The sequence below is a fragment of the Lissotriton helveticus genome, chromosome 1_1 (assembly GCF_964261635.1).
Source record: "Lissotriton helveticus chromosome 1_1, aLisHel1.1, whole genome shotgun sequence".
Taxonomy (NCBI): Eukaryota; Metazoa; Chordata; class Amphibia; order Caudata; family Salamandridae; genus Lissotriton; species Lissotriton helveticus.
The window spans coordinates 1,887,639,104-1,887,663,700 of record NC_136057.1 but is presented as its reverse complement, the minus strand read 5'-3'; the positions used below and the strand labels follow the sequence as shown (position 1 = coordinate 1,887,663,700).

Genomic DNA, 24,597 nt, shown 5'->3' with positions numbered 1-24,597 from the left:
GTTTCTTTTGACAGTCAACAGATGACAACCAGAGAGGCAGCATTCCTGGCGCTCCGCCACGCGGAGCCTGTGTTGGTGCAGTTTACTGAATCAAGGAATTTACTTCTACGATCCTCGTGTGTGGATATTCCTTACAGCAAGGCGATCTCTCTCCCTTCTTCAAAATGCTGGTGGCATGCAGTCTACCCTATGAAACAGCGTAGCTTTGAAGCAGCAGCCCCATATTTCACTTGAATGCCCTGCCCCAAGGGCAGCGTGAGTTTACAGATGTCCTGGAGGCAGTGCATTCTTTATAGTACGGCACACTGTACCTGTTTGCGCCTGGTCCACCTTTTCTAAGGTGTGCTGAGGCGGAAACAGAGAAAATTTGCTGTACGTATTAAACATCCCCTGGTGTAAATTAGTTTCATAATACAGTGCTTAATTTGGTAAATAATATGTACCTGTACCTTTTCTCAGAAGCATGTGGCCGGCCTGTCAAATATTACTGAATATCTTGGCTGCCCAGTCTTGTTTGCATCTTATACCTCTTTCATCTACCACTCTACTCTTCCTGCTCCTTTAAATCACTCTTGAAGGTTCGTTTTCATCCTCTTTCTCTCACTAGTTCTGGCCTGGGTCACAATCTAATGATGGAAAAATACGTTCCGGTCACACAAAAAAAAGTACAGGTGGGTTCCACCACCTGCAACTACCGACTCCAATTGAAGAACTGCGTTTATTTCGCTACAGTCTTAGGCTCCGTTCCTTTTGGAAATAAGGGAACTCTATCAATTGCAGATGGCTACTTTAGCTTCGTATGCTGTGCTGCAGCGACCTACTTCCTTTGCGCCTCACTTCCTGTGAGTCCTTTGCCCATGTTTATGAATAATCAGGCCAATGTTTTAAGACAGCTGGCTGCACTAAGACACGCGGATGACGCGCATGCTTCCAACTCAGCGCCTGCTGATAAAAGGGGCGGGGCCACACCGCCGTCGAGTTGGAGGTTGGCTCGCTCCCCGAGTAGGAGGCGGTGCAGGGCGCGTGCCGCTGGTTGGCTCGTGCTGGGAGGGTTGGCTCTTGCAGTGGTGGGCGGGTCTATGGCCGGAGGTTGGTTTGCGCCGGCGCCTCACGCGCCTCTCACTGTGTCGCCGGCCTGGTCTATGACTGGAAACAGCGGAGCGAACCCGCCCCCTCTGCTTGCCCCCCTCGGACTGCAGCACCCGCTTGTCCCCAGGACAGGGCGCCAACCCCTCAGCCAGGTCTCAGGATGCAGCGCCCGCACCGGTCCCAGGGAAGATGAGGAACCAGCGCTGCGCCGTGCTGCTGCTCTGCCTACTGATCTGGTAAGGCCCGTGTGCCTTGACCCTCTTCTCGTATAATGAGACTCCTGCGGGAGATCTGTGTGTTGCTATTGAGTATGCACCACCGTTGTGTACAATCTCACTTTTCCCTCTTGATGGAGTAAGATTCTGAAGATGACTCTTCCCTCTTTGGTTTAGAGGGTGAGCCCTCTCCCTGTGTAGTGAGACTGAAGGTTATGTTTATACCCTGTGTATTGATGCTACGAACCCTGAAGCTCTAGTGGAATGGTAGGTGTCAACTCTCACATACAAAGTGGGACAGTGAAGCGTGAGTAGTGAGATGGTGGGAGCAACCGTCATGGTGGTGAGTCTCTGAAGCATGCGGCCCCAGTGGTATTGAGACCTTCGCCTGTAAGCATTAACTTGTGTGAGTGAGGCAGTGGAGTGTGAGACCCACGGCAGTAGTGAAACTCAGGGGTGGGGGTACCTCCATCATAGTGAGGCACTGGAGCACGAGAACCTTTACCATAGTGGGAGTCTGGGGTGTGAGTATTCAACTGTGTCGTGAAGCTCTGTGATATGAGACCTCCTTAAGTATGAGGTGCTGTGGTGTGAGATGGCCGGGTTTAACCACTACCCCATGCTGTGATGCTTTCGAGTGTGAGACCTCAAGTGATCTTGAGACTGTACTGTAAACAAATAGGTGTTCCCCGTGTCATGTGTGACTCAGCAAGTCCTGTTTTTTTTTTTTAATCCAACATCACGCATTTACCGATATTCTTGAACCTGTGTACCTGCAATACCTAAAACGGTAGAATTAAATATGCTTTTGGTTAAGAAATGAAGACTGACTTTCGCATGAAATGTGAGTACTGAGTATACACGTAATTTTCCATAGTGTGAAAGCCCCCTAGATTATTTGGGTGTTCCAATGGCACTGAGTTGCATTGTGAATGTCTCTGTCCACGGTATAGCAGCCTTTCAAGTGTACTTGCCTATTTGACAATCTCTTGCTTTTTCTTTTGTCCAGAAAGCCACTGCTTAGGATGGGAAGTGGTCTAGCTGCTAAAATGTTGACTGCTCTCGCCTGTTTCCCAACCCTGGCTCCCTCGTTTGATTACGAGCAAATCATTTTATTCATTGGCACCTGGTTTCCCCCACATATCAACACTACGGAGCATATGGAATGTTTTGAATTTTTAGTAAGGGGGGATTTTAAACGTAGAGGAAGTCCACCTTTAGAATACTATATCTGTTATGCTTCAATCGGACTCTAGTTGTTTGTAGAGTGGACTTAAGATGACATTGAAAGTACGTCTTTGAGAAGTTTGATGTGTCAATGTAATGTTTATTTGAGCACGAGGTGTAGCTGTTATTTTGCAGAATATGTGTATTTGGCGGTTTCGTGCAATCGACAGTACGTGGCTGATGTAGAAATGCTTGAGGTTTTGGGGTCTTAAGTAGTTGGTGGAGGAATAGGTGTAGTTGACGGTGTGGAGTGAGAATTTATTACATGCTTTGCAGTCTTGGGGGATCTGCAGTACATGGAAGAGTTGGTGACGATAAGTAGTCATATTCTTCTTAAATTATTTAACTTTTTCGTTTCTTAGTTTAGCATGTAGTCTGAAGCCACTTTACGGAATGTAAGGTGGAGCATAGATTGGGATGACCCTGCAAGTCTAATTAGATTTTTGAATGGTTTAGCTAAAAATAATCGAAAGGTGGCTAGAGCTATCAGTCCTTGAACTCTTTTCATCTGTTTTTCTTCTGTACTTTCTCTTTCTTTTTGAGAAAAGCAGTTCTGGTTGAAAGGCTGAGCCATTTGGCCTTTTAATGTATGTCATGTTTTAACCCTTTGATATGAAGAATTGTGCTTAGATAGTGTTCTGTGTTTCTCATATGTCTCATTGTTGTTTTCCCTATGTTAGCTTAATTATACACGCTGTAGACCACTTTGGTTTTGCACACGTTATTAAATAACACGCTTTCCTTTGTGCCACATTATCTTTTCAAGAGTCAAAAAGTAGAACCTCCTTTGGGCAGCTTAACAATTCAATTATCATACAAGCAAGCCAAGGATCAACCAATATCACCAAAACACAAAAATATAATAATGTATACACTGTACCGACCAGTTAACTCTAGAAAATTTAATGTGTATCATTAAAATCGCAATGCATAAAAAATCATTATTAATACAAACATCATTAACGTTTAAAAAGAGCATAAAAATCATTCAATACATACATAATTTAGATGATTAGAAAAGTAAAATAACATCATTAATAATAAACCATCATCAAACAGAAAACATAGCGGGAGAATACATTAGACTATTCATCATGTCATTGAAAGGACACCAGTCTGTAACAAATCATCTGTTGAGCCAGAATATTTTTAGGTTTAATTCTCTTGTTCTAACAAATGTTCCAAAGATCTAGTGTATCAAATTGTAAAGCATTGACGCGTTTCGGTGGATTCTAGGATTTCACAACAGCCTCTTTCAGGAAAAACAATATCTCCCAGCAACAATTTATCATCCACATTATATTTTCACATGGAATCAGCAAATGTTTTTGTATTTTATTATTTTCCTGGGATTTAGTTTGAACAGCCTAAGCAACGTCAAACAACATTGCCACTTGTTGTTCTCTCTGGCCAGCAACTAGCACCTAGACATAATAAAGGAATGCAGCTGCTGTTTTTGACTATTCTTATCTTTTCATATAACTGAGGAAAGGGGTTCTGGAAATACACATAGAGAGAAGGCCCTGAGATGTGAGTGCGGCATCAGGTGGGATGTGGAACATCCACCTATATATGCTAAGGTACGGGGTCCGCCACTAAACCCAGAGATCTATAATTTATAACCACTCTGCTTCAGTAGTATGAAAGGGTTTAGGGAGATCTGTCAGATAAGATGACAGGGCTTTTTATTGTATGCGGATTATTAACCATGCTAATTACATTTTTGACATGTATCTGTTTTCTAATTTTGATGCAATTATTGATTCCTGGAGCACGATAGTTAAAAAAAAATATTGTAAACTTTGTTTATGTCTCTTTCTGGTCTTTTTGTGGACAAGTACTAGTGAGAGAGCGAAAGGGTGTGTCCTGTTACTGTGATCCCTGAGAGGGGCGAGAGGGTTGTTTTCTGGGGTGCCAAATTACTTGTCTTTCTGGAAAGGTTAGGAGGACAAGTGAGGCACTATAGCTAGTCGGATTCGGGCTCAAGAGATGCTGATGTGGTATAGTGACTCAGTCCCCTACATACTTATGTTCTATGGTTATAAGCATACTCCTGTTCATGAGCAGAATCCCTGCAGCAATAGTTGCAGCAGTTAATGTTTCTGTTTCTACATGCATATATTACTAGTGGAGAATGTTATTTACTAAGCGCAATAGTTAACATCAGACATTCTCTTCTTTGTTTAAAAGTCCACAAAATAAATAATTCCTTATAAATCAACCCTTCTAACACCTAATAAACTCTTTAGTCAGTAAGGTGAACATTTCTGCGTCCTTGACTAATCCTGTTCTTTATGCTGTCCAGACACAATTACATAGCATGCAATGGGGTTGTGCTAGACGGGATGAATGCACTATGTGCTGTCACTTGGGATCACTTTTGCCTAACCCCTCCCTTAAAATGCCGTTGCTTTTCCTACAGTCTAGTCAGTAGAAGTCAATCCCTTCTATATATTTACTCTAAGACTCCCTGGAACTAATCCAGAAACCTCTAGATGTTCTGCATGGGTAACACTGCCAAAATAGTAATATCAATATTAAGCAACAAGACGTGTGATCTCGCTTGTGCAGTGGATCAATGAAGGCCAGGCGGTTCATAGGAGTGTGTTATAAGTAAAATATACACCAGCTGCTTAGTTTCTCAGTAAGAAAACCCACTTCGAGCCATAGTTCTGCATCATGAGGACCAATTTATTTGCCGCCTAAAGGTAACAATTTGCAAAAATCTGGTAGGCTGATTATGGCTAAATGGAAGATACCACTGAGGGCATGACAAGAATTGGATGTGGACTTGCAGGAGCCCCTGAAGAATAGTGGGTAGGAACGAGCCGGTGCCCACGCACTGAAAATAGTAACACCAGGTTCAAGTTAACATACTTCCATTTCTTACTCCTCACTATCTTACTCCCATGATGCTGAACTGGATAAACTTTAATATACCGTCTGCAGGCCCTAGATATGGAGAACTGGATGTTGCATTTTCACACATGACCTGCCCGTAAATATTTATGTCGTAGTGCTGGGAAGCAGTAGTGACAAGACTACGACCTATAACAAACATTAATGTTGAGGACTAGGGTCGAATTGCAGTTTTTAAACTGCTGCAGACAGGCTACAATAGTAGGCATGAAGTGGACAGCAGAGTAGGTGCTGCAGTTCAGAAGTGACATTTAACCTACTGACCCTGGGTACACCTTGTACAATATGCTAGAGATTTGCAGGTAAGTTAAATGTGTCAGTAAGTGTTATGCCAGTTTGACCATGTTAAAAAGAATGAGCACAGGCCCTTTTCTTATTGGTTAGCAGGGGTAAAGTGCGCAGAGTACTAAAGCCAGCAAAAATATAGGATCTAGCAAAAGGCGAAAAATCCATGCATAAGATGGCGGATTTTCTACAAGTTTGTGTTCAGAACACGATAAATATTAATTAAACTTTAGCAGATATCAACTGCAGTGGGTTAAGAGTAGCCAACTTGTTCCCATTGATTGCCAGACATCACAGTGGCCTACTATTTTTGTGGATGGGAAACGAAAAGACTGTATTAATGTGGCCTTTTGAATGACAACTTGCCATTAGTTTCAGATTCTCTTCAAAAGAGACTGTGATTCTTGTAAGTTGTTTGTGACAGACTAATCCAACAGGGAGACCTGCAAAATTAACTTTAAAAACTACTTTTTTTTATTGACTTGCTCTTTCTTCCCTGCTTTATAGGTCAGTTGTCGATGCCAATTAGCCTGACACTGGTTCAAATGGATGGCTGCAGCAGTAAATCATTTTTCCTTTCTGAATTGAAAGCTTTCTTTGTTGAACCTTTTTTTATATGCACTGAATGAATTGTCGATATGAGATTTACAGAAGGAGACTTCCTGTGAAGCTTCTCAGTCCACCCCAACTCCTATTCAATTTCTTTCACTTAGACAAAGTTTACACTCGTAAGTATGCAGAGGCAGAACATTGTTTGCACTTGCATCATCCCAGGTAAAACATTATGTCCTTTGGAATAATAAAATTGCATCCAAGCTAACCCGTCGTCAGTAAATGCACAATGACATGTGTTTGATGCTCATAAGAACTTGCCAGAGGGGTATCAGTGTAAAGTTATGAATAATTAGTCCATTCGTTGTTGATATCTTCAAGTGAATTTATTAAAGATAGAAGTTATAAGAATTTAAGTATATAAGTAAGGAACCCCACCAGGAGCAGTCTGTATCTTGCTCAGCCCTTAGATCAACTGACTCTAAGCTCATTAACATTCTAATTCATAACATTCTAACAGACACATAAGTAGGCTGAGCATTACATTACATTATCTCTCCTTTTATAATGATAAAAGGAGAAACTGAGATGAGAAGATAAAATAGTGAATGGAGGGAACAATGAAGAAGACTGGAAAATTATTTAAGAGGTACTGAAGGCACTAAAGACAACTCAATGAGAAGATAAGGTAGTGAATATTTTTATAATGATAAAAGGAGAAACTGAGATGAAAAGATAAAATAGTGAATGGAGGAAACAATGAAGAAGACTGGAAAATTAATTAAGAGGGACTGAAGGCACTAAAGACAACTCAATCACTCATCTCTCTTTTTCCCAAAACAAACAACCAAAGTACTCCCACAATACGAATAGGAAGCGACTCAGGTACAAAGATCATGAAAGCTGGCCGGGCTAACATGAAATAATACAAGAGTACAATCTGAAAAGAAAACATGACACCGTATAAACACCACATAAGTAGAAGTGGGGACACACCATGAAACAATATACACACAAAATGTTAAACGCATTAAATAGATGAGGACACACCACATATGTAGATGTGACACCATAAAACAGTATGAAAAATTAGGTGGGGACACACCACTCAGATGAGGACACACCACATAAGTAGATGTGGGGACACACCATGATGTGGGGAACACACCATAAAAACAATATAACACACAAAGAAATGTGTGTAACAGTATGAATGTATGTTAAACATTTTAAATAGATGGGGACACATCACACTTAAGTAGCATAAAAACAGTACAACATGTGCATAAATTGCAATACATGAAATGTACCTGAGGAGCTTAAAAGCTTATACCAGTGGAGCTTAAAAGCTTGGTGTGGTTAAGAGTATAAAGACGAATGCATTTGCATTTCTTAATGACCACACCTAATAAATACCATCAACTTAAAGAAAAGTGTACAGTCAAATACATTTGTATTTCAAACAACCTGAGGAGCTTAAAAGCTTGTACCTGTGGAGCTTAAAAGCTTGGTGAGGTTAATAGTACACATACGAATGCATTTGCATTTCTAAAGAACCACATGTAATAAATACTATTAATTTAAAGAACAGTGTGCAGTTGAATGCATTTGCATTTCAGAGAACCTGAGGAGTTTAAAAGCTTGTACCAGTGGAGCTTAAAAGCTTGGTGTGGTTAACAGTATACAGACGAATGTATTTGTATTTCTAAAGGACCACGCGTAATAAATACCATCAATTTAAAGAACAGTGCACACTTAATAAATACCATCAATTTAAAGAACAGTGCACAGTTAAATGCATTTGCATTTTTAAGGGACTAAGTAATAACCTATGAGTTTTAAGAACAGTGCACAGATGAATGCATTTGCATTAGTGCGAAGGAGAATGCATTTGCATTTCTAGAAACCACAACTAATAAACCATAAATTTTAAGAACAGTGCACAGACGAATGCATTTGCATTGGTATGGTTAAAATCACAGAAGAGAATGCCTTTGCATTTTTTTTTTTTTTTTTAACAGTAAAATAGTGGTACAACATCGTTGTATTTTAACTTTTTAAACGCCGTAAAAGTTAAATCATTAAACTTATTATTAATGTAACTGTAAATAAATAATAGTAGAAATATTATAGCAGAGAAAAGTGACATCATCTGCATACTATAAAACTCCTTGGTAAAGGTAACACTACGGAACTTTTGACGTCTGCATTATCAATCTCTAATTCACATAAGTATATAAATTCATCATTGAAGTGTAATGATGGAAAATAACCATTAGGAGGCAGTGTTGTGACAAATAAAAGTACTGTACTTTCATAAACAGTAGATCGACGTGACGAGTTTCTCGAGAAAATGATTTCAGTATCTGTGGAAGATCTGCGCTCCAAATTTTTTTTTTTGCGAACACATGCCGAGAATGTGTGGAATGGAAGTCTGGAGCAACAGTGACAGCGTGCCTATTGCTGTGATGAAAATGCTTAACTGCATTGGAAAAGACTAAAACAAAGCGTGCCTATCGCTGTAGAGAATGCTGACAGGCAATAGGTAAATTAATAACAAAGCGTGCCCATCGCTGTAAAGAAAACTGAAATTTCAGTTTGGCAGATGGACTGTAGACTGCACATGAGACGATGAGTTAATCATAATGACGGCACGTCGTTGTCAACGTGGGAGATACCGGGAGGCTCCCGTCAATAGCGTGCTCTCCAATGACACAAACAGCAGACTCACGTCATAGAGGAGGATGACGGTGACACTGGAAGCAGGTGAGGTGGCATGCGCTGAGTGCGTGCGCTCAGTAATAAGCTCGAGCGGGATTTGAATGTGGCAAGGCGGTTAAACAGTCAAGTGGTAGGCCACATTGAAAGGTTGCTGAAAATGACCAAAATTAAAGCAAAATGTCACTGCAATGTGTCGCGCCAATAGGTGCGAAAACAAACAAAAGGGAGCACTCAAATAAACGCTGCAAACACGATGGGCTCACCTGCGGTGCGGTACATACAGGAACTGTACTCCACCTTCAAGTCCGAAACCAGACTTGTGGACTGTAGGTTGTCAGGAAAGAGTAAAATGTAAGTTTTAAAATTAAGAAAATGCTCACAGTAAACGCCTGATACACTGAAGCTGAGGTAACTGTAAATCTCCCTTCTTCACGAGACAGAGCATGTCACTGAGAGTACATGGATGTGTAGATCAGTCGAGGAGAAAGCGGAATACAAACTCTTGTCCTCCGGTCACTCGTTCAAAATGTCTTTCTCTGATCTGGGTTCTGTGTAATCTGCTCTGCAACCGGAACTCGTCTTCATACTTCGGTCAAGTAATGAAACGTTTGTTTCAGCAGGGACTCACAAGGTGGCAGGATAAGTAGAAGGAAAACCGAGCAGAGACTGGCACATCTGATGTGAAGGGCGACCGGTGGGAGGTCACTTGTGGGGTTCTCGGTGCCAATCGTTTTAGCTGCTTAGAAGGTTTTCTTTGTTTCAAAGATCCTTGTCTTTTATTATTTTAATCATAGCTTCTTTCCGTTCCGTTTCGTTTTCCTTTTTAAAGTCTCTTGTAATTGACACGGAGGTCCGTTTAAAAACGTCGCCAGATGTAAAGTTATGAATAATTAGTCCATTCGTTGTTGATATCTTCAAGTGAATTTATTAAAGATAGAAGTTATAAGAATTTAAGTATATAAGTAAGGAACCCCACCAGGAGCAGTCTGTATCTTGCTCAGCCCTTAGATCAACTGACTCTAAGCTCATTAACATTCTAATTCATAACATTCTAACAGACACATAAGTAGGCTGAGCATTACATTACAATCAGTAGATCATAGTATCATCTAGGCACGAAGATGGCACCGTATTGTACAACAAAAAGTCAGCGGCTTTCGATGACACATAGCATTTATTTTGGCAAACAGACAAAGGCATTTTACGAGGTTCCTGTAACATAATATGCTGGATGTTAGTTACTGTTTGAATTATATTAACCTTTCCAATGCTTCTCTACAATTCGTTCATTGTGGATGCATTCACTCTTTGCAACTACAAGGAACCAAGAAGTTTAATGATCAGAAGAAGTTTTGTAAATGCTGCATAGGCGGATCTAAACCTGATTGCTGCCCAGGACCTGCTTTAGGCATTGAGCACAGGCCTTTTGGTTGATTTTGTCGTTAGGAGTTGTAGAATGGTAATTACAAAAATCCCTGTTTCTTCCAAGGAGACTGATTAAACAATAGTAAAAGATGTATGAATAATCTGTTTGTTACTTTACTGATCTTTTGACTGGTTCGCATTTTGCTTTTCTACAACGCATTATCTCTTGCAGGATTATGCCAGGAATTTGTCAAGCTATCAAGACAGCATGTGGTTACGTTAGAGGACATTTGCCCGTTCTTTGAATAGAGGAGTTTGGGAGCTGCGGACACTCAGAAGCTTTTACCTCTTTTTCCACACAAGAGGCAGTGTTTTCTACATAGTGGCATAACGTCAGTGTTTAGTGACATTTACAATTTGCAGAAGTGAATAGGATAGATGGGACCCTGTCTTGATGAGAAGAGCAAATTAACACGAACTTTCCAACTGACTTGTCCGCAAATAATATATAAAAGTACAGGGCAGTTTTAACCTAGAAAATGGCACGAGCATTCCAAGCACATTCTGCTGAAGCCTCCCTCTGCAGATTGTATATAACTCCTGAGGTTCTTCTTGAGCGCTCTCCTACTGTACACAGTCCCTTACTCGCCTACGCCCAGTCTGTCAAGTTTACAGCATACTGTTGTGTGCACAAACAGATATTCTATGCAAGTTCAAGTTGGTGGTAACGAGATGTATTTAAAAATTCGCAAATAGTTAGCGATTTCTTGGCATTCCTTAATTGCAATTAGCAAATTGCGTATCACAATTAAGGAATACCTTCCCATTCATTCCTATGGGCCAGGAGGCCCATAGTACTGAATGGGAAGACATTCTCAATTTGCAATTCGCAATTTGAGAATCGCAAATTGAGAATGCAATTTCAAGGGTGCCGACACCCTGGTTCACCCCTGAAATGAGCATTTGGGTGCATATGGCGCACATACATGCCCAAAAGGCATGTATATGCGCCACATGGCACTTTGAAAAATGCCAAAAAGAGCATTTTTCAAAGAAATCGCAAATTACCACCAACTTGAAGTTGGTGGTAATTTGCGAATCCTTAAGGAGAAATCAAACAACTTAGGTGCTTCATACATTTCATTTAAGGAATCGCAATTTGCGATTCCTTAAATGTAATTGCAAAATAGTGAATCGCAAATTTTGCAATTCTCTAATTTGCGATACACATTTGGGATGATACATCCCAAAAGGCCTTTTCCCGTTCGCAAACGGGTCGATTCTGAGAATCGGCCATTTGCGAACGGGAAAAGGGCTTGATACATATGCCCCTATATGTTAGAATTCGGAGAAAGACTTGTTGGCTGCTAAAATGAATCTCAAACAATTGTAGAGAGAGACGGCTGTAACATTCGAAATTAGCAGATGTACTATGTCTTACTATGTATTTAGTATGAGAAGCCATTCTGAATAATACTCTCAAGATATAAGTTGGAAGGACTTTGTAAAGACTGCTTGTAGCAAGGATTTCAAAATACATTGGGGTCATCGGAGCAGCAAGATGGCAAACTAGGGTGAGGTCTTGAATGCTGAAAGCCCTGTCTAGGCTACACTAGGATCAAGCTTTCAGTGGAATGTATCTGAAGCCTCCGTCCCCGAAGAATCCTTAGCATCCAGGAGCAGGTTAAACCCAGACCTCCCCACCCGCCCCCTTCCTCCAAGTCGGTGTAGGTAGCCACAGACGCAGTTCATTTTGGGGGCGGGGGGAGATGCTACGTGGGTAGCAAAAAGGGTTAGTAAGGAGCTCCTTCTGGAATATCATAGACAGCAGTTTTTATTACTTTTCTCGTTTCTCAGTTCCTCTGATTGTTACCACTCTGCATCGTTTTACCACCTTGCAAGAACCACTCTCCTCTCAGCTTGCTGACCAGTACATTTCGCTACCTTTAAAAAAAAAAAAGAATTGGAATCGTATTCAGCGCCATTACATCATAATAGTTATAATTCAGCGATTAGATACAAATTAACTTCAAATAAAACGTATACAATTTTCACTCCAGAGGTATAGAATAAATGATTCATTCATAGGTGTAGACAAACAACACGTGAAATAGGAAAACGTAACCAGGCATGAGATCAGAAATGCTCTGTCTAACTGGATCCCAGATTTTTTGCAACCGTCGATGTATAGGGTAATTTTGCATTGCTGTTGTGCTATAGGGAAGCACTGAGCAGATGGCTCTTGCTGCTTTTGAATGTACTTGACCATGTTTCGGAGCAGGGTGCCATGCACCTGAACTGCTACCAGTTTTGCCGTTTTTGTAGCTTTGGAAGACATTACCCCAATGTAATTGTACTCACTTTTAATGGCCTCAGAAGTATGATAGGGCAGAGTTGGACCTGCTGAGAACTAGACCCATTGCTTACAGGTGCCTCTCGCTCGCTCATATCTCCCTTCCTAGCAGCTATTGCTTAACTCGCTCACACATTTACCTGAAGGGGATGCAAAGAGGAAGGAAAGCAAATAAAAGAATACTGAGGTGTTTTGTGCCCTTCCAGGACACTCGCATGCTTATCCTGTCCTGTTGCTGGTTACACATTGTATGGAATTGCAGGAGAGACCCAAACTCCATAACAGGTTTCTGTTCTGATCTGGTTCAGATAGGCTCCTGCTCCTCTCGGTGGAAATATGTAGACTTATTTTGGCTCGGATAAAGTCTCTTGATTTTCTACCCTTCTAGTTGGAGACTTTTGGCTGCTTCCCAAACATGATCAGCACCGTTACTGTAAGGTACATATGGCACTTCAGAGCTTTCGTCGTCTTTTATAAGGCATTCATACAACAGTTTTACGTTTCATGGCATTAGACGGAAAATGTCTATCAAGTCCTAGTAGTATAGTTGAATGCAGTGAAGAGCAGCCGTATTTTCAGAGCTCTCAAAACTTCAAGAGCTTGGTCATTGAACGAAGATGTATAACATTATAATTCTATAATGTCTGATCCTGAACGAGAAGTGCCTACCCACCAATTTCTGTTTGGTGAAACTGGGGATCTGAACAATACCATGCCGGACAAGTCTTAAGGGCTCGTATTGGTTGTTACTGGTGCTATGAATAAAGTTAAGAAAATGGCCACAAATGTCTTTGTAGACCATTCAGTGGATTGAATGTAAAGGTTTGCCTGGCCAGCATCTGAAGCTTGTGTAATCTAAATGGGAGAGGTTTTGCAAGGTTGAACTACTAGTGCCTGCTTTATTTAGTTCGCCAGTGAGACAATGTAATAGACATTTTTACATTTTCAGGTACAACGTTTTCACATAATCAAGACAGAAACGGCACACAGCAGCAATGTTTCGATTGGTTATTGCAGTAAGATCAAGAATTTATTTCCTTAGGCAGTAGAGATTTAAGTGCTGGGGGTTTAACTTAAGCTTATGACTACACATCTGCCCCAGAACCTCCCTCGTTAATAGTTGAAATTGTTCTCATCCTGCCATGCATGTAACTGTGGGGTTGTGAGAGCAGACTAGTAGAATTAAACGGCTGACCCCTGGCAAACACTGTAAGATGGAGAGAAGATTGTATTCAGAGTTTTATCAATGTATTGTATTGTAATTGCATTTATTTAGCGCTTACTACCCATGACGAGGCGTCAAAGCGCTTTTTCGGCGAGTAGCACGCTACTCCGGGACCCATAGAAGATTAGTGTTGAATTAGTATAGTGAAACATGCAAGTACATTTTAAGTGGTGGATAGGTTAGTCCGTTATTTGGATTTTGAATGATAGCCGGAGGATAGAGGAGGACAAAAGGTTGTATTTATATAGCGCTTGTTGACGCACGCTATTCAGGAAGCCTCAAAAGGATTAGTGGTGAATTAATATGGTGAAATATGAAGTAATTTCAGTGGTGGATATTAGTCAGTTGCTTGGAGTGAGAAGGATAGCGGAGGGATAAAAGGGGAAGAAAGATTTGCATTCATATAGCACTTGTTACCCCTGATGGGTGTTGAATCGCTTTTCTGGCGAGCAGCACGCCACTCTGGAACCCATAAAGGATTACTTTTGAAAATTAGTATAGTAAAAAAAAAATGAAGTAATTTGAGTAGTGGATATGTTATTCAGTTATTTGAGTAGTATATTAGTATAGTTCTAATATGGAATTTGAGAAGTGAACATGTTAGTCTGTTAATTTCGATTGAAAAAGATAGTGGAGGGATAAAAGAGTGAAAGATTTTTTTATAGGTCTTAGCAATAGGAGGAGGCTTTTGGATGAGTAAAAAGGAGTTTTGGAGGGGAGGACTCAGAGGAAAGAGTTTAGAAAGGTTTGTTTTAGGGGATCGGTATAGTAAAAGAGGTGCCTGATGATGCAAGGAGGGTTAGAGCAGGAGAGAGTCTATAAAGCGTTATTTTGGCAATCATAGTAGTGGTTTGGGATAAATGAGAGAGTGGATGTAGAGGATATATTGATAGATGTATAGGATGATAGATAGGGTAGTGCATTGGAAGGAGTAGAAGAAGTTTGAAATGAGTCAGAAGGTTGGGCTAGAAGATATATTGAGCGAAGTATAGGCTGAGAATTAGGGTACTGCATTGGAAATGCTAAATTCGAAGAAAGTGATAAACATATAGATACATAATTACATTGAAAATATATAGATACATAAAGGAGGTAAGTATATGTAGATTAAATATATTGATAGAGGCACAGAATGAGAAAGAGGGTAGTGCATTGGATATGCTTTTTCAGGAGAAAAGTAACAGACACACAGATCCAAGTACATGGAAGGTACATAGATGCACAATGGAGGTATGTACATGAAGTGGAGTAGTGTGGCTCACTGGTTAGAGGCGGCAGACCCGGGAGCAGAAGTCGGCCCAGGACCAGGGTTCAATTCCCGACACGGCAGGGTCGTGGACTTGGGTCAGCGGACTCGATAATTCTCGCTTCGGTGTTTACTCTAATCAGGGGTTCCACTCGGCAAAGCTTGCCTAATCTCCACAACGGCCCCATCAATTCCGGGGATGCCTGGCTCCACCTTGGGGACTCCCAGCAGGGACCATCCCACAGGGAAAGCCAGGACGGGTTCCCCAGAGTTATACAGCGCCAGGAAACCTACGGACGGGTAGCAGTGCGCTTTACAAGCTCAAATACAAGACCAAAGATGACTTTTATTTATTTATTATTATTATTTTTCTTTCAACAACATAATTATTTTACATGTTTATACAAAGTAATTCACAAAGATAGGTGCATATCTATAGGGGAAAAAAATGCTTGTATACAGAGGGATATGCTGTAAATTTCTGTTTGCGTATGGTGCTTATGTGGGGAAGAGCAAAATCTTGAGTAGTTTTCTGAAGATAAGGTGGTTGTCGGTGGACCTTATGTTGAGGGGTATAGAGTTCCATAGTTTGGCTGCTTGAACAGAGAAGGATGTGATACCCTTGGTTTTTTTCTTGTACGGTGGGATTTTGAGGCGAGATGCTCCTTTAGAGCGGAGGTTCCTTTGTTGAATGTGTTTGGTGATTATATTCCTGATGAAGAGCGGTCCCATTTCATGTATTGCTTTGTGGGTGATGCAAAGCAGCTTGAACGTGGATCTTCTGGCAACCGATAACCAATGCAGGGCTTTCAAGGCAGGTGAGATGTGGTCTCGCGGTTTGATATGCCGTGTCTGCTTTATCCGTCTAATGATTTGCTAGTTTGTCTGTGAAATCTTGTGTAACAGGATGACTTCCTTCTAGGCCATTTGGTTTGCGAAATTCATGGAGTATTTTATAGAATTCTTTATTTGCACATTTAGCGTTTTGAATTCTGTCTGAATAGTACCTTTTCTTAGCTTTTTTGATAGCTGACTTGTATAATCTATTAATTTTCTGAAGGTGAAGTTTGTCTTGTTTGGCGTTTGTTTTGAGCCAGGTACGTTGCAGCTTTCTAATTTGTTGTTTTATGTCTTTTATTTCTATGTTTCTCCAAGGCGCTTTTTTCTTTTGTTCTGTTGTGTGGTTTTGAGTGGTATCAGGGATGTCAAAAGCTTCCTGTAGCCACTCATATAGATTTTGAACAGAATTTATGCTTTCTAGATTTGTACTGGATGTTAGTTGTGTTTCCAGGTGTTCCAAATTGAGTTTGTTCCACGGCCGATAGGTGGATGGATGTAAGGTAGTTTTAGGTGAGTAGCTTAGCGTTGTTTTATGTTGGAAGGCAAGCAAGTGGTGGTCTGTGCTGCAAATGCTAATTTCTTGAAAACTGCACCTTGGGGATGGAGTGGCCCACAGTGTCAAAAGTAGCTGATAGATAATAATGAAGGGCATTGTCACTACCACCAAAAGGCTCCCTCCGTTTAATGGCATTTTGAGGTAAGGATATAGTTGTCTATAATTTTTTATGCCATCTCATATTTCTTTACCAATATAGCATTCTGAAATGCATGGACCATGGAAAAGTTAATGTGTGGGATGCAGAAACTAAGTAGTTAGCCTTCGCCATTACTGATCTATCGTTGCCTATGTGCTTTCGCAAACACTTGGTCTCGACTGGGTGAACAATAAATCGGTTCGCCCTGTGCATCTTCGATATTTCAGACATACACCTTTTGAGACATATTATGTGACACAAAGCGTGCAGAATGAGGCAATGAAGCAAACGCATGCTTATTAGATATATACCTCACAATCTGCTAGTTTTTCTGCTCAACAAGATACCACTTCTCTGTGAAACTTTTACTGCTGACTACGTGCTTGTCAGACGGCATCTCGTCACACGGTGGCTGCAGGCACTTTTTCCGCAGGGTGACCACCTTCGTGTTTGCAAAAGACTTGGGAATTAAGCCAGAAAAACAAAAGCTGTTCACATCCTCTCATTCTCCTAGTTTGATCTCGGGATTAGTTTTTGTTTCAGTGGCGCCTGATAAATCTTGATCATGTTTCGCATGGGAGTGTTTTTTTTCCTCTCTCCAATGCGGCGTACAATATAAATGTAATGCTATGCATGTTAGCAGTGTTTACTGAAACGACATATGATTTTAAAAACTATTTTAAGTAAAAAAACATTAACACATATATTGTTTTGCAGCAGTGTCTTTAATTTTTCAACGCTAGTTTTGACATCTGAGTCTTATGTACGTTTGTAGAAAATGTTGTTTTTCCGTACTGGCGCCACTAATTGAAAGTGCTGTTATATGCGCTCAGAAAGCCCCGCAAAAATAGACCCAATATTATTTTAAAACCAGTTTATAGAAGTGATCCGTAGTAGCATGCACATAATGCAGGCGTTGCAAACATTTACAATCCGTTTCCAGTTCATGATAAAAGTGGGTAAATTGTTTTGAACTGACCGTGTGGAAATACACCCAATAAATTGATTTATTTCCTTATAATGTAATCATTTCCTTGGGTTTTGTAGTATCCCATTGTAATGAGATTACCTCTTCCTTCCTATAATTTGTCCTTTTGCTTGTTACAGTTTAGGGTGCACAATTTAATTTTACCTACGTGGGTTACATTTAATGTAATTGTAATTTTAATTATGACATAATACATTGCCAATATTGTAATCAGTATTTGCTATTTTGTGGCCATAACTAACTTCTGTTTTGGTTTGGGTGTTCAAAATCTGCGAACTGACCAAATCCCCTGATTGAATGGAGTATTGAACACATTAAGGAAATATTGGTTCTTCCCATTGTTACTAGAGGTTCCAAATATATGTATGAAATATACATTTGACCCACTGGAAATGTGGTGAATTACTGAGCTTCACTAAGGTCCTTAAATGTCGAGGTGGAACTTGAATTATACTGCTATGGTAATTCAACATGCATACTCTACCAACACTGAAAATGAATTTCTGGCTAGTCTATAATATCAGACTAAATCAGTATTTATTCTCCTCCCATTCCACATCCATCCTTTGGGAACTGGAGTAGTTGGGGTGGAAGTATTGTATTATACAGGAAGGAACGGAAGTTTGTTACCTCTATTTCCTCATCGTGGTATTGGGATGAAGTTATCAAGGCACTGCTGACCCCAAGGTAATCTAGCTTCTCATGGTTACTTGAGGATGACTTGCTGAAGGCTTTCCTGATGTTTTGGATCACCTGTGTGCTGGTCCAACCCTGAAAACCTTCTTGCCACCTATACTAGATTCATGAACTACTGTCGACTTAACACGCTCTTACAGTGGGCTTAAGGCCACCCACTGCTTATCATTGGTTGGCTTTTACAGTTACTTCTGTTTGCTTGCTTCTTATTCAAAGACTTGGCTTATCCAGCTTGTGTTTGTCCCTCCGAAGAAGAGTAAACTCTTTACTTGTGTCTTTCCACCTTTCCATTCTTCACTTTGGGGAAACTGCTTTTTGCTGAAGCACTCTGAGAGTGGATGTGTGTTATAGTTTTCTCCCTCGTGTTCTTATCCCCCTCCCCCATGCTCAATGTTATTTTTTTCTGCCTGTGCTTCGTGCCCGTGCTCTACGTGTTGCTCTCTCTCGCCCATGTCCTCCCTTCCACCATGCTCAGTTGTGCTCTCTTGTGCTTGTGTACTCTCCCCCGGGTGCCACTTTTTCCTCCCCCACCCATTCCTCTTTGCTTCCCGTGCACCTGCTCTTCCTTTGATTCAACCCCCCCCCCAAAGTTCTATTTTTTCAATTATTTGTAAACATTTATTATGCACATAAGAAGCACTTGCATGGTACTTATTTTTTTAAAGTTACTTATCCATTATGCATTGCTAAAAAACGGATGCGTTTTTATGCGGCTGTGTCATTGCGTCTTTTATTTTGTTAATGCTAAAAGCCAGAGGCAATAGGCGTCCAAGACAAGATCTGTTGGCTTTGACAACCCTAGTTTATGATCTCATTTGCCAGAGCAAGGCGTGATTAACCCAGTATGACACTTTCATATTTGCATACATACTATGTCTCTACAGATCAAAATTGGGATTTGGTAGCAAGAGTTGTGTGTTTTTTGTGTATTATTTTGAGGCTCAAATCAGAAATTGCTTAGGCCGTGGGTCCTCGACTTCTACTATTAGTCAGTGGAGGCTCTCAGATTCAAGTAAATATTTAGTGGAGGTTTCCACAGAAGTCAAAATGTTAAGAATTGCTGACGTAGTCCTTTTCAACAGCAATCAAAATGTCCCACTCCTCTCACCAGTCCTCCACAAAATTGCAACGTAAGCACACCAATGTACCCCCTTCTTGCATATGAATGTTGAATGCAGTCCTTTTTGATGTTGCGAAAATGCTCCGAGACCGGGCTCTGTACTGGAGAGAGAGAGGATTGTTTGGTTAAGAGTTAACTTTTTGTTATTTTAAGGTATGCAACACTTTCAGTCGAGTATTTCAGTCTGAAGTTGAGGGAGCCATTCATTACACAGCTTGTACACCATTGCAGTGAGTTTAATTAATTTCTTTAAATCGTGTGCAGGAATGAGACTGCAAATGAGAAGTAGGCAATATTTTTAGACATTCCTGATGAAGATATAGTTGAGGATCGGGCAGAGAAAAGATGGTGAGGAGTAACTAGTCTGAGATTGAAGTCTTTTGTAAACTTGCCAGTGGTTGGGTTGACTTGTCCTACTGGAGTTTTAAGAAAAATGGGTTAATTCAGTAACCAACAGGGGGGGTCCTATTATCGTAATTTTATGCTACATATTATCTCATTTAAAAAAAAAACACTTTTGGGGGATTTTGTATATTTTACTTTCATTTGAAACTTTTCAAATTTAGTTGCTGTGAGGTTTTTCCATGGCAACTGCATTTTCTCCTTCATCCTCCTAGGTGAATTTTTAAAGTAATCATTCTTGGCCATAAAGGCTCATGGACCGTAATTACCATGTCTGGCTGACCTCTTTGGCTGAAGCTAGTTACAGCACAACTCTCGACTGTCCTTCTACACCCCCTCCCGCCAACTTCGCTCTTCCAGCCAAGCCTTCGCCACTGTACCTCGCATCAACAAGACCACCATGGGAGGCAGATCCTTCTCATACCTGGCTGCCAAAACATGGAACTCACTCCCCGCTTACCTTCGCCTCACCCAGAATCACCTAGCGTTCAGAAAGCAGCTTAAAACGTGGATATTTGACAAATAATCCTCCTCCCCCTCCTAAGCGCCTTGAAACCCTCTGGGTATGTAGTGCGCTATATAAATTTTATGACTTGACTTGACTTGACTCTGTGCTGAAATTAGCAGCCTTCAAGGATCTTTCTGAATACTGTCTACTGAAAGCATTAGAACACGTAGGATGGCCTCCTTAATCAGTCATCTACATACTCGGGGTAAATCATATGAAGAAGTAAACAAGACACAATCTCCAATGTAATATTCTAAATCTTGTAATAATGGAGACTATGGTGCTTTGGGGTCCAAGTTGTCCTTCACCCTCTCTGATTGCTGTGTGGTCTTTCAGTGCCGTTTCCAGTATCTTCAGGGTTCTGCAGATCTGTCAGAATTGTTTTGGGTACGAAGTTCTACTTCTGCCACTCAGGCCTTTCAAGGTTATGAGACAACCCAGGTTTCCTACCCAAGGCACTGTTAGATTAATGTGTGTTTCAGGTGACGGGGCTAAAAGATGCCTTAGTAGAGACTACAAAAGTAGTGATGTTTTAGAAATCTACTTTCTCTGTAAAAACGAAATCCACTTTTCCCTTTTGGTAACTTGCGGTGATGTCCAATTTGGAATTAATTCCCGTTGTATCAGCACTCTGATAGTGCCTTCTCTGGATGCACAAGGACTCCTTAATGTCAGGTTTTGGATTCTAACATATCTCTGATTATGCCACATTTTTGATAATATTGGACTCTGAACCAACTAGGGCTCTATTTAAGCTAAATCTTTGTGTTCACAAGCTTTCCATATGCAAAGGCCTGTTGATCTAGGGTTTATATATTTTCCAGAATACTGATCATGGTAGCACCCTGAGTTGAGCACACATTTTATTTTGAAAGAGTTGTAATTATTAACCACAAGGAGATGGATGAAATTCTTGCATTAGTCTCTGCAGCAGGCGATCACTAATACTGCATTCCAATCTACCGTTTCTCATCCATCATTACACTCTAGACTACTGACAATGCTCCTTATGGGAACAGTCCATTTAGAACTGTCAGGTGAGTCACAAACCCGTCCCACTTTCTCCCCCCCCCCCCCCCCCCCCCCCAAAGAGAGACCACAAGCATCCCAAGGTTTCGGACATTTTGGCCTCCTCAGTAGGATGAAGCTTGAGCCCTACGGCACAGTGAGCACAGTACCCATGTCTGGGCATTCCCCTTGCACTTAGGGTATCTTCTACAGCCAACAAGGGGAAGGATGAAATATTTTAATTAATCTCGGCCACTGGCAGTCGCTCAAAGCTACATTCTAGTGCACTGTTGTCACCCACCATTATACTTTTTAAACAAAAGCCTGCCTTCTGCACATCAGTACTGGTCCTGCTGCTCAGCAGAACAGTCAATCCAAAACTGCTAACCGAGGTCCCCTCTAGAAAACATCTTGTGAATTGCTCTAGTGTATTATAATGTTGGATTTAACCAGTCTTACAAAATATTACTGCAAATAACTCCATATTAAAGTTGAGGTCGAGTACATAAATTGCCAGCAAAGGATTATGATCATTCACTGGTTCCTTACCCTTTGTGCTTGATTATATTCTGTAGTTAGGTGGAAAATAACTTCACCTCACAATGTCATAATGTGAGCATACATAAAGCGCTGTGTCCATGACAGGACCTATACCTTCTAGAACTAAATGAATTTTCCTAGCTTTGTGAAGGTCAAAATGTAGTGGATCTGCTTTTAAAAGCTATTTATGCGTGTAAGTTTGATTTACACACACACACAAGTTAAGTTAGTTTTGCCATAGTAAAATTGTTTTTGTTTGTGTATTTGTTGGCAAATTGGGATGAAAGTAGGTGGGACGTTGTCATTTTGGGCTGGAATACCCTGAGAGTTTGTGCATATCCACAAACCGCTACATGTTCTAAGGTATTCCAAGCTCCTCTGAAACCCATACCCACTTTTCAAAATGTAAAACAAATGTACAATACTCCTGACAAACGCGAAAGCAAAACTTTTTCCAGAGTGGGAAGCTGGAAGGGAACATCCCTGAAAAAGCATAACACTATTGGTATGTTTCACATTCTGGGGGATGTGTATGGAGCACAGTACAAAAAGCCCCTGACAAAGACCTGCTATTCTCTGAAATATAGTTGAAACTGGGACACACTTCTACCTTTCTGCTCACCACAGCTATCCAGGATTAGGTTAAGGAACAAAAAGCGGCCTAGTCACATGGACGACCTAAATCCATTTGAAAATTAACAGTTTTGAAGGTTGTGTAACCATCACGAAGGAAACCGAGAGAGTGTAATGAGTTTTGTAAAGCAGAATGGTCATATATTGCATAAGTATCGATGTGCAAAGTTCGCAAAAACCTATCAACAGACACCCAGCTTTAATTGCTGTCAGATGTTCTCCCTCCTAGGATTAACTTTAGGGCTGCTGGAGACTTAACTCTTTCATGTTTTCAGCATTGTTAGTGCTTTTCATTTCTTCCTAAGTACATAAAAGCAACGCAACTAGGTAAGTTGAAATACCTCCAGACCCACTTCGCCTTCCTGTGGCCATCCCAGTAATAAAAGCAGGCGTTTCGTGTCCGCTTTTTGTCAAATTGATTATCTGGAAGTTTATCATGTGCATTAAATGAGTGTGAGAGCACTGTCTACTGCAGTTGACAGAATGTCCAGAGACCTAAATGTGAAACCGGTTAATTACTGAGAGTTGGCAATGATTTGTCTAAAGCCTTTCAAATCTTGAGGTGGGGGTTCAAGCTGCAGCAGGTGTTCCGACAAATTATTCTATGGGATGGGTTATTGACACTAAAACTTCTTCTACCAAAAATTAGAGGAACAAATATTGGAGGTGACCCTTAGCAGAGCGTTTGAACTATTGTGTTCTGTTGGGAATGTACTTGATAATCCTACATCTGGGGTACTGTGCTGTTTCTCTGGGTTTTAGCCAGTCCATGTATCTGTCCTAAGTGTGGGATGGTTCATTAATTAAAGCTTAATCCATAATCTGTTGAGAGTTTTGAATGTTGATATTGTATAGATTGTAGAGATTGAGAAGCAGCGCAGGCTGCCACGCTACTTCGTTTGTAAAGGAAGCTGATATTTTTAAAAATTGAACTTTTAAAATTGCATACTGTGTTTTTATGTAATCTGACTGCGAGATTACTTGTCTGTTTCCTCATCCCGCCTGGACTCGATCCGCCTCGGGTTGTGCCCTAGAGCGGCGAGTCCCTGAAAGCGGCACTTCCGCCCTCAGCGCTACGGGGAAGGTGATTGGACTAGCCACCCTCTACAGCGGACTATTTAATATGGGGGAGTGGCGGAGGCGCAGCGGACGGGCGCAGCGGGGGCGCCGACTTCGCGCCGAAGTTGCGCCTAAGTTAAGCCCGTCTGCGCCCGTCCGCGACCAGACGGGACCAGGGGCCATCCCCCCTGCTCCGCACCCCACAAACCCCAGGCTTTACTACTCTAGCCATGCCTTGCGATCTCTCCGTCTCCCTACTAATAACACTTGTCCCTGCCTTCGGGCTATGGACGCCCCCACATCCTGCCAGGTCTGCTCCTTGACTCTTACCTCAGTAACCTCACTAACCCATATCCCCAGTTCCACATTTGGGAAACCTTCTCCATGTCAAGTCATCTCCTCCCCAACGCATCACTCTACCGATTTTTACTTTTATGAGCTTGAATTGCAGGTCCCTGCCTAAGCATAAGAGGGACATTTTTGATCTCTTGGTCTCCGACAGTCCGGCAGCCCTGTTCTTGACAGAGACCTGGCTGAACGACTGTACGGGACCTGACATTGCCACAGCTCTCCCTAATAACTACACCTATGTGAGCCGCAATAGACAGGGCAAAGAGGGAGGTGGCATTGCCATCATTTACAAACGGATTTACTCATGCAAGTGGGAGGATTTAGTGATACCCAATTGCGAAGCTGGTTGCTTCAAACTATTATTGAATCCCAACTACACCCTCTCGGGCGTTCTACTCTATCGTCCTCCTGGCGCATGGGCATCTTCTTTATCGGAAAATATAGCTCCTCTATTGATGCAAACTTCGAATTTTCTTCTCCTTGGCGATTTTAACATTCATTTTAATAATACACTTTGTCCTATTTGTACTAATCTTCTCCAAGATTTGGCCGCTCTTAAT

General features: G+C 41.2%; 1 protein-coding gene across 6 annotated transcripts in view; it reads left to right on the top strand.

Annotated features, from left to right (window-relative positions):
* The first annotated feature begins 1,048 nt into the window (after positions 1-1,048).
* Positions 1,049-24,597, top strand: part of SUCO (SUN domain containing ossification factor) — a 570,127-nt gene continuing 546,578 nt past the window's right edge. For 3 of the 6 annotated variants that reach the window (XR_013594734.1, XM_078642375.1, XM_078642412.1), the window contains exon 1: positions 1,062-1,325. Coding sequence is in view for 5 of the 6 variants with exons in the window: in XM_078642375.1 (XP_078498501.1) it covers positions 1,279-1,325 (47 nt within the window). In the remaining variant the exon portion in view is untranslated. Of the gene's footprint in view, positions 1,326-24,597 lie in introns of all 6 variants that reach the window. The other 3 variants (XM_078642404.1, XM_078642384.1, XM_078642395.1) reach the window with 2 other exon arrangements.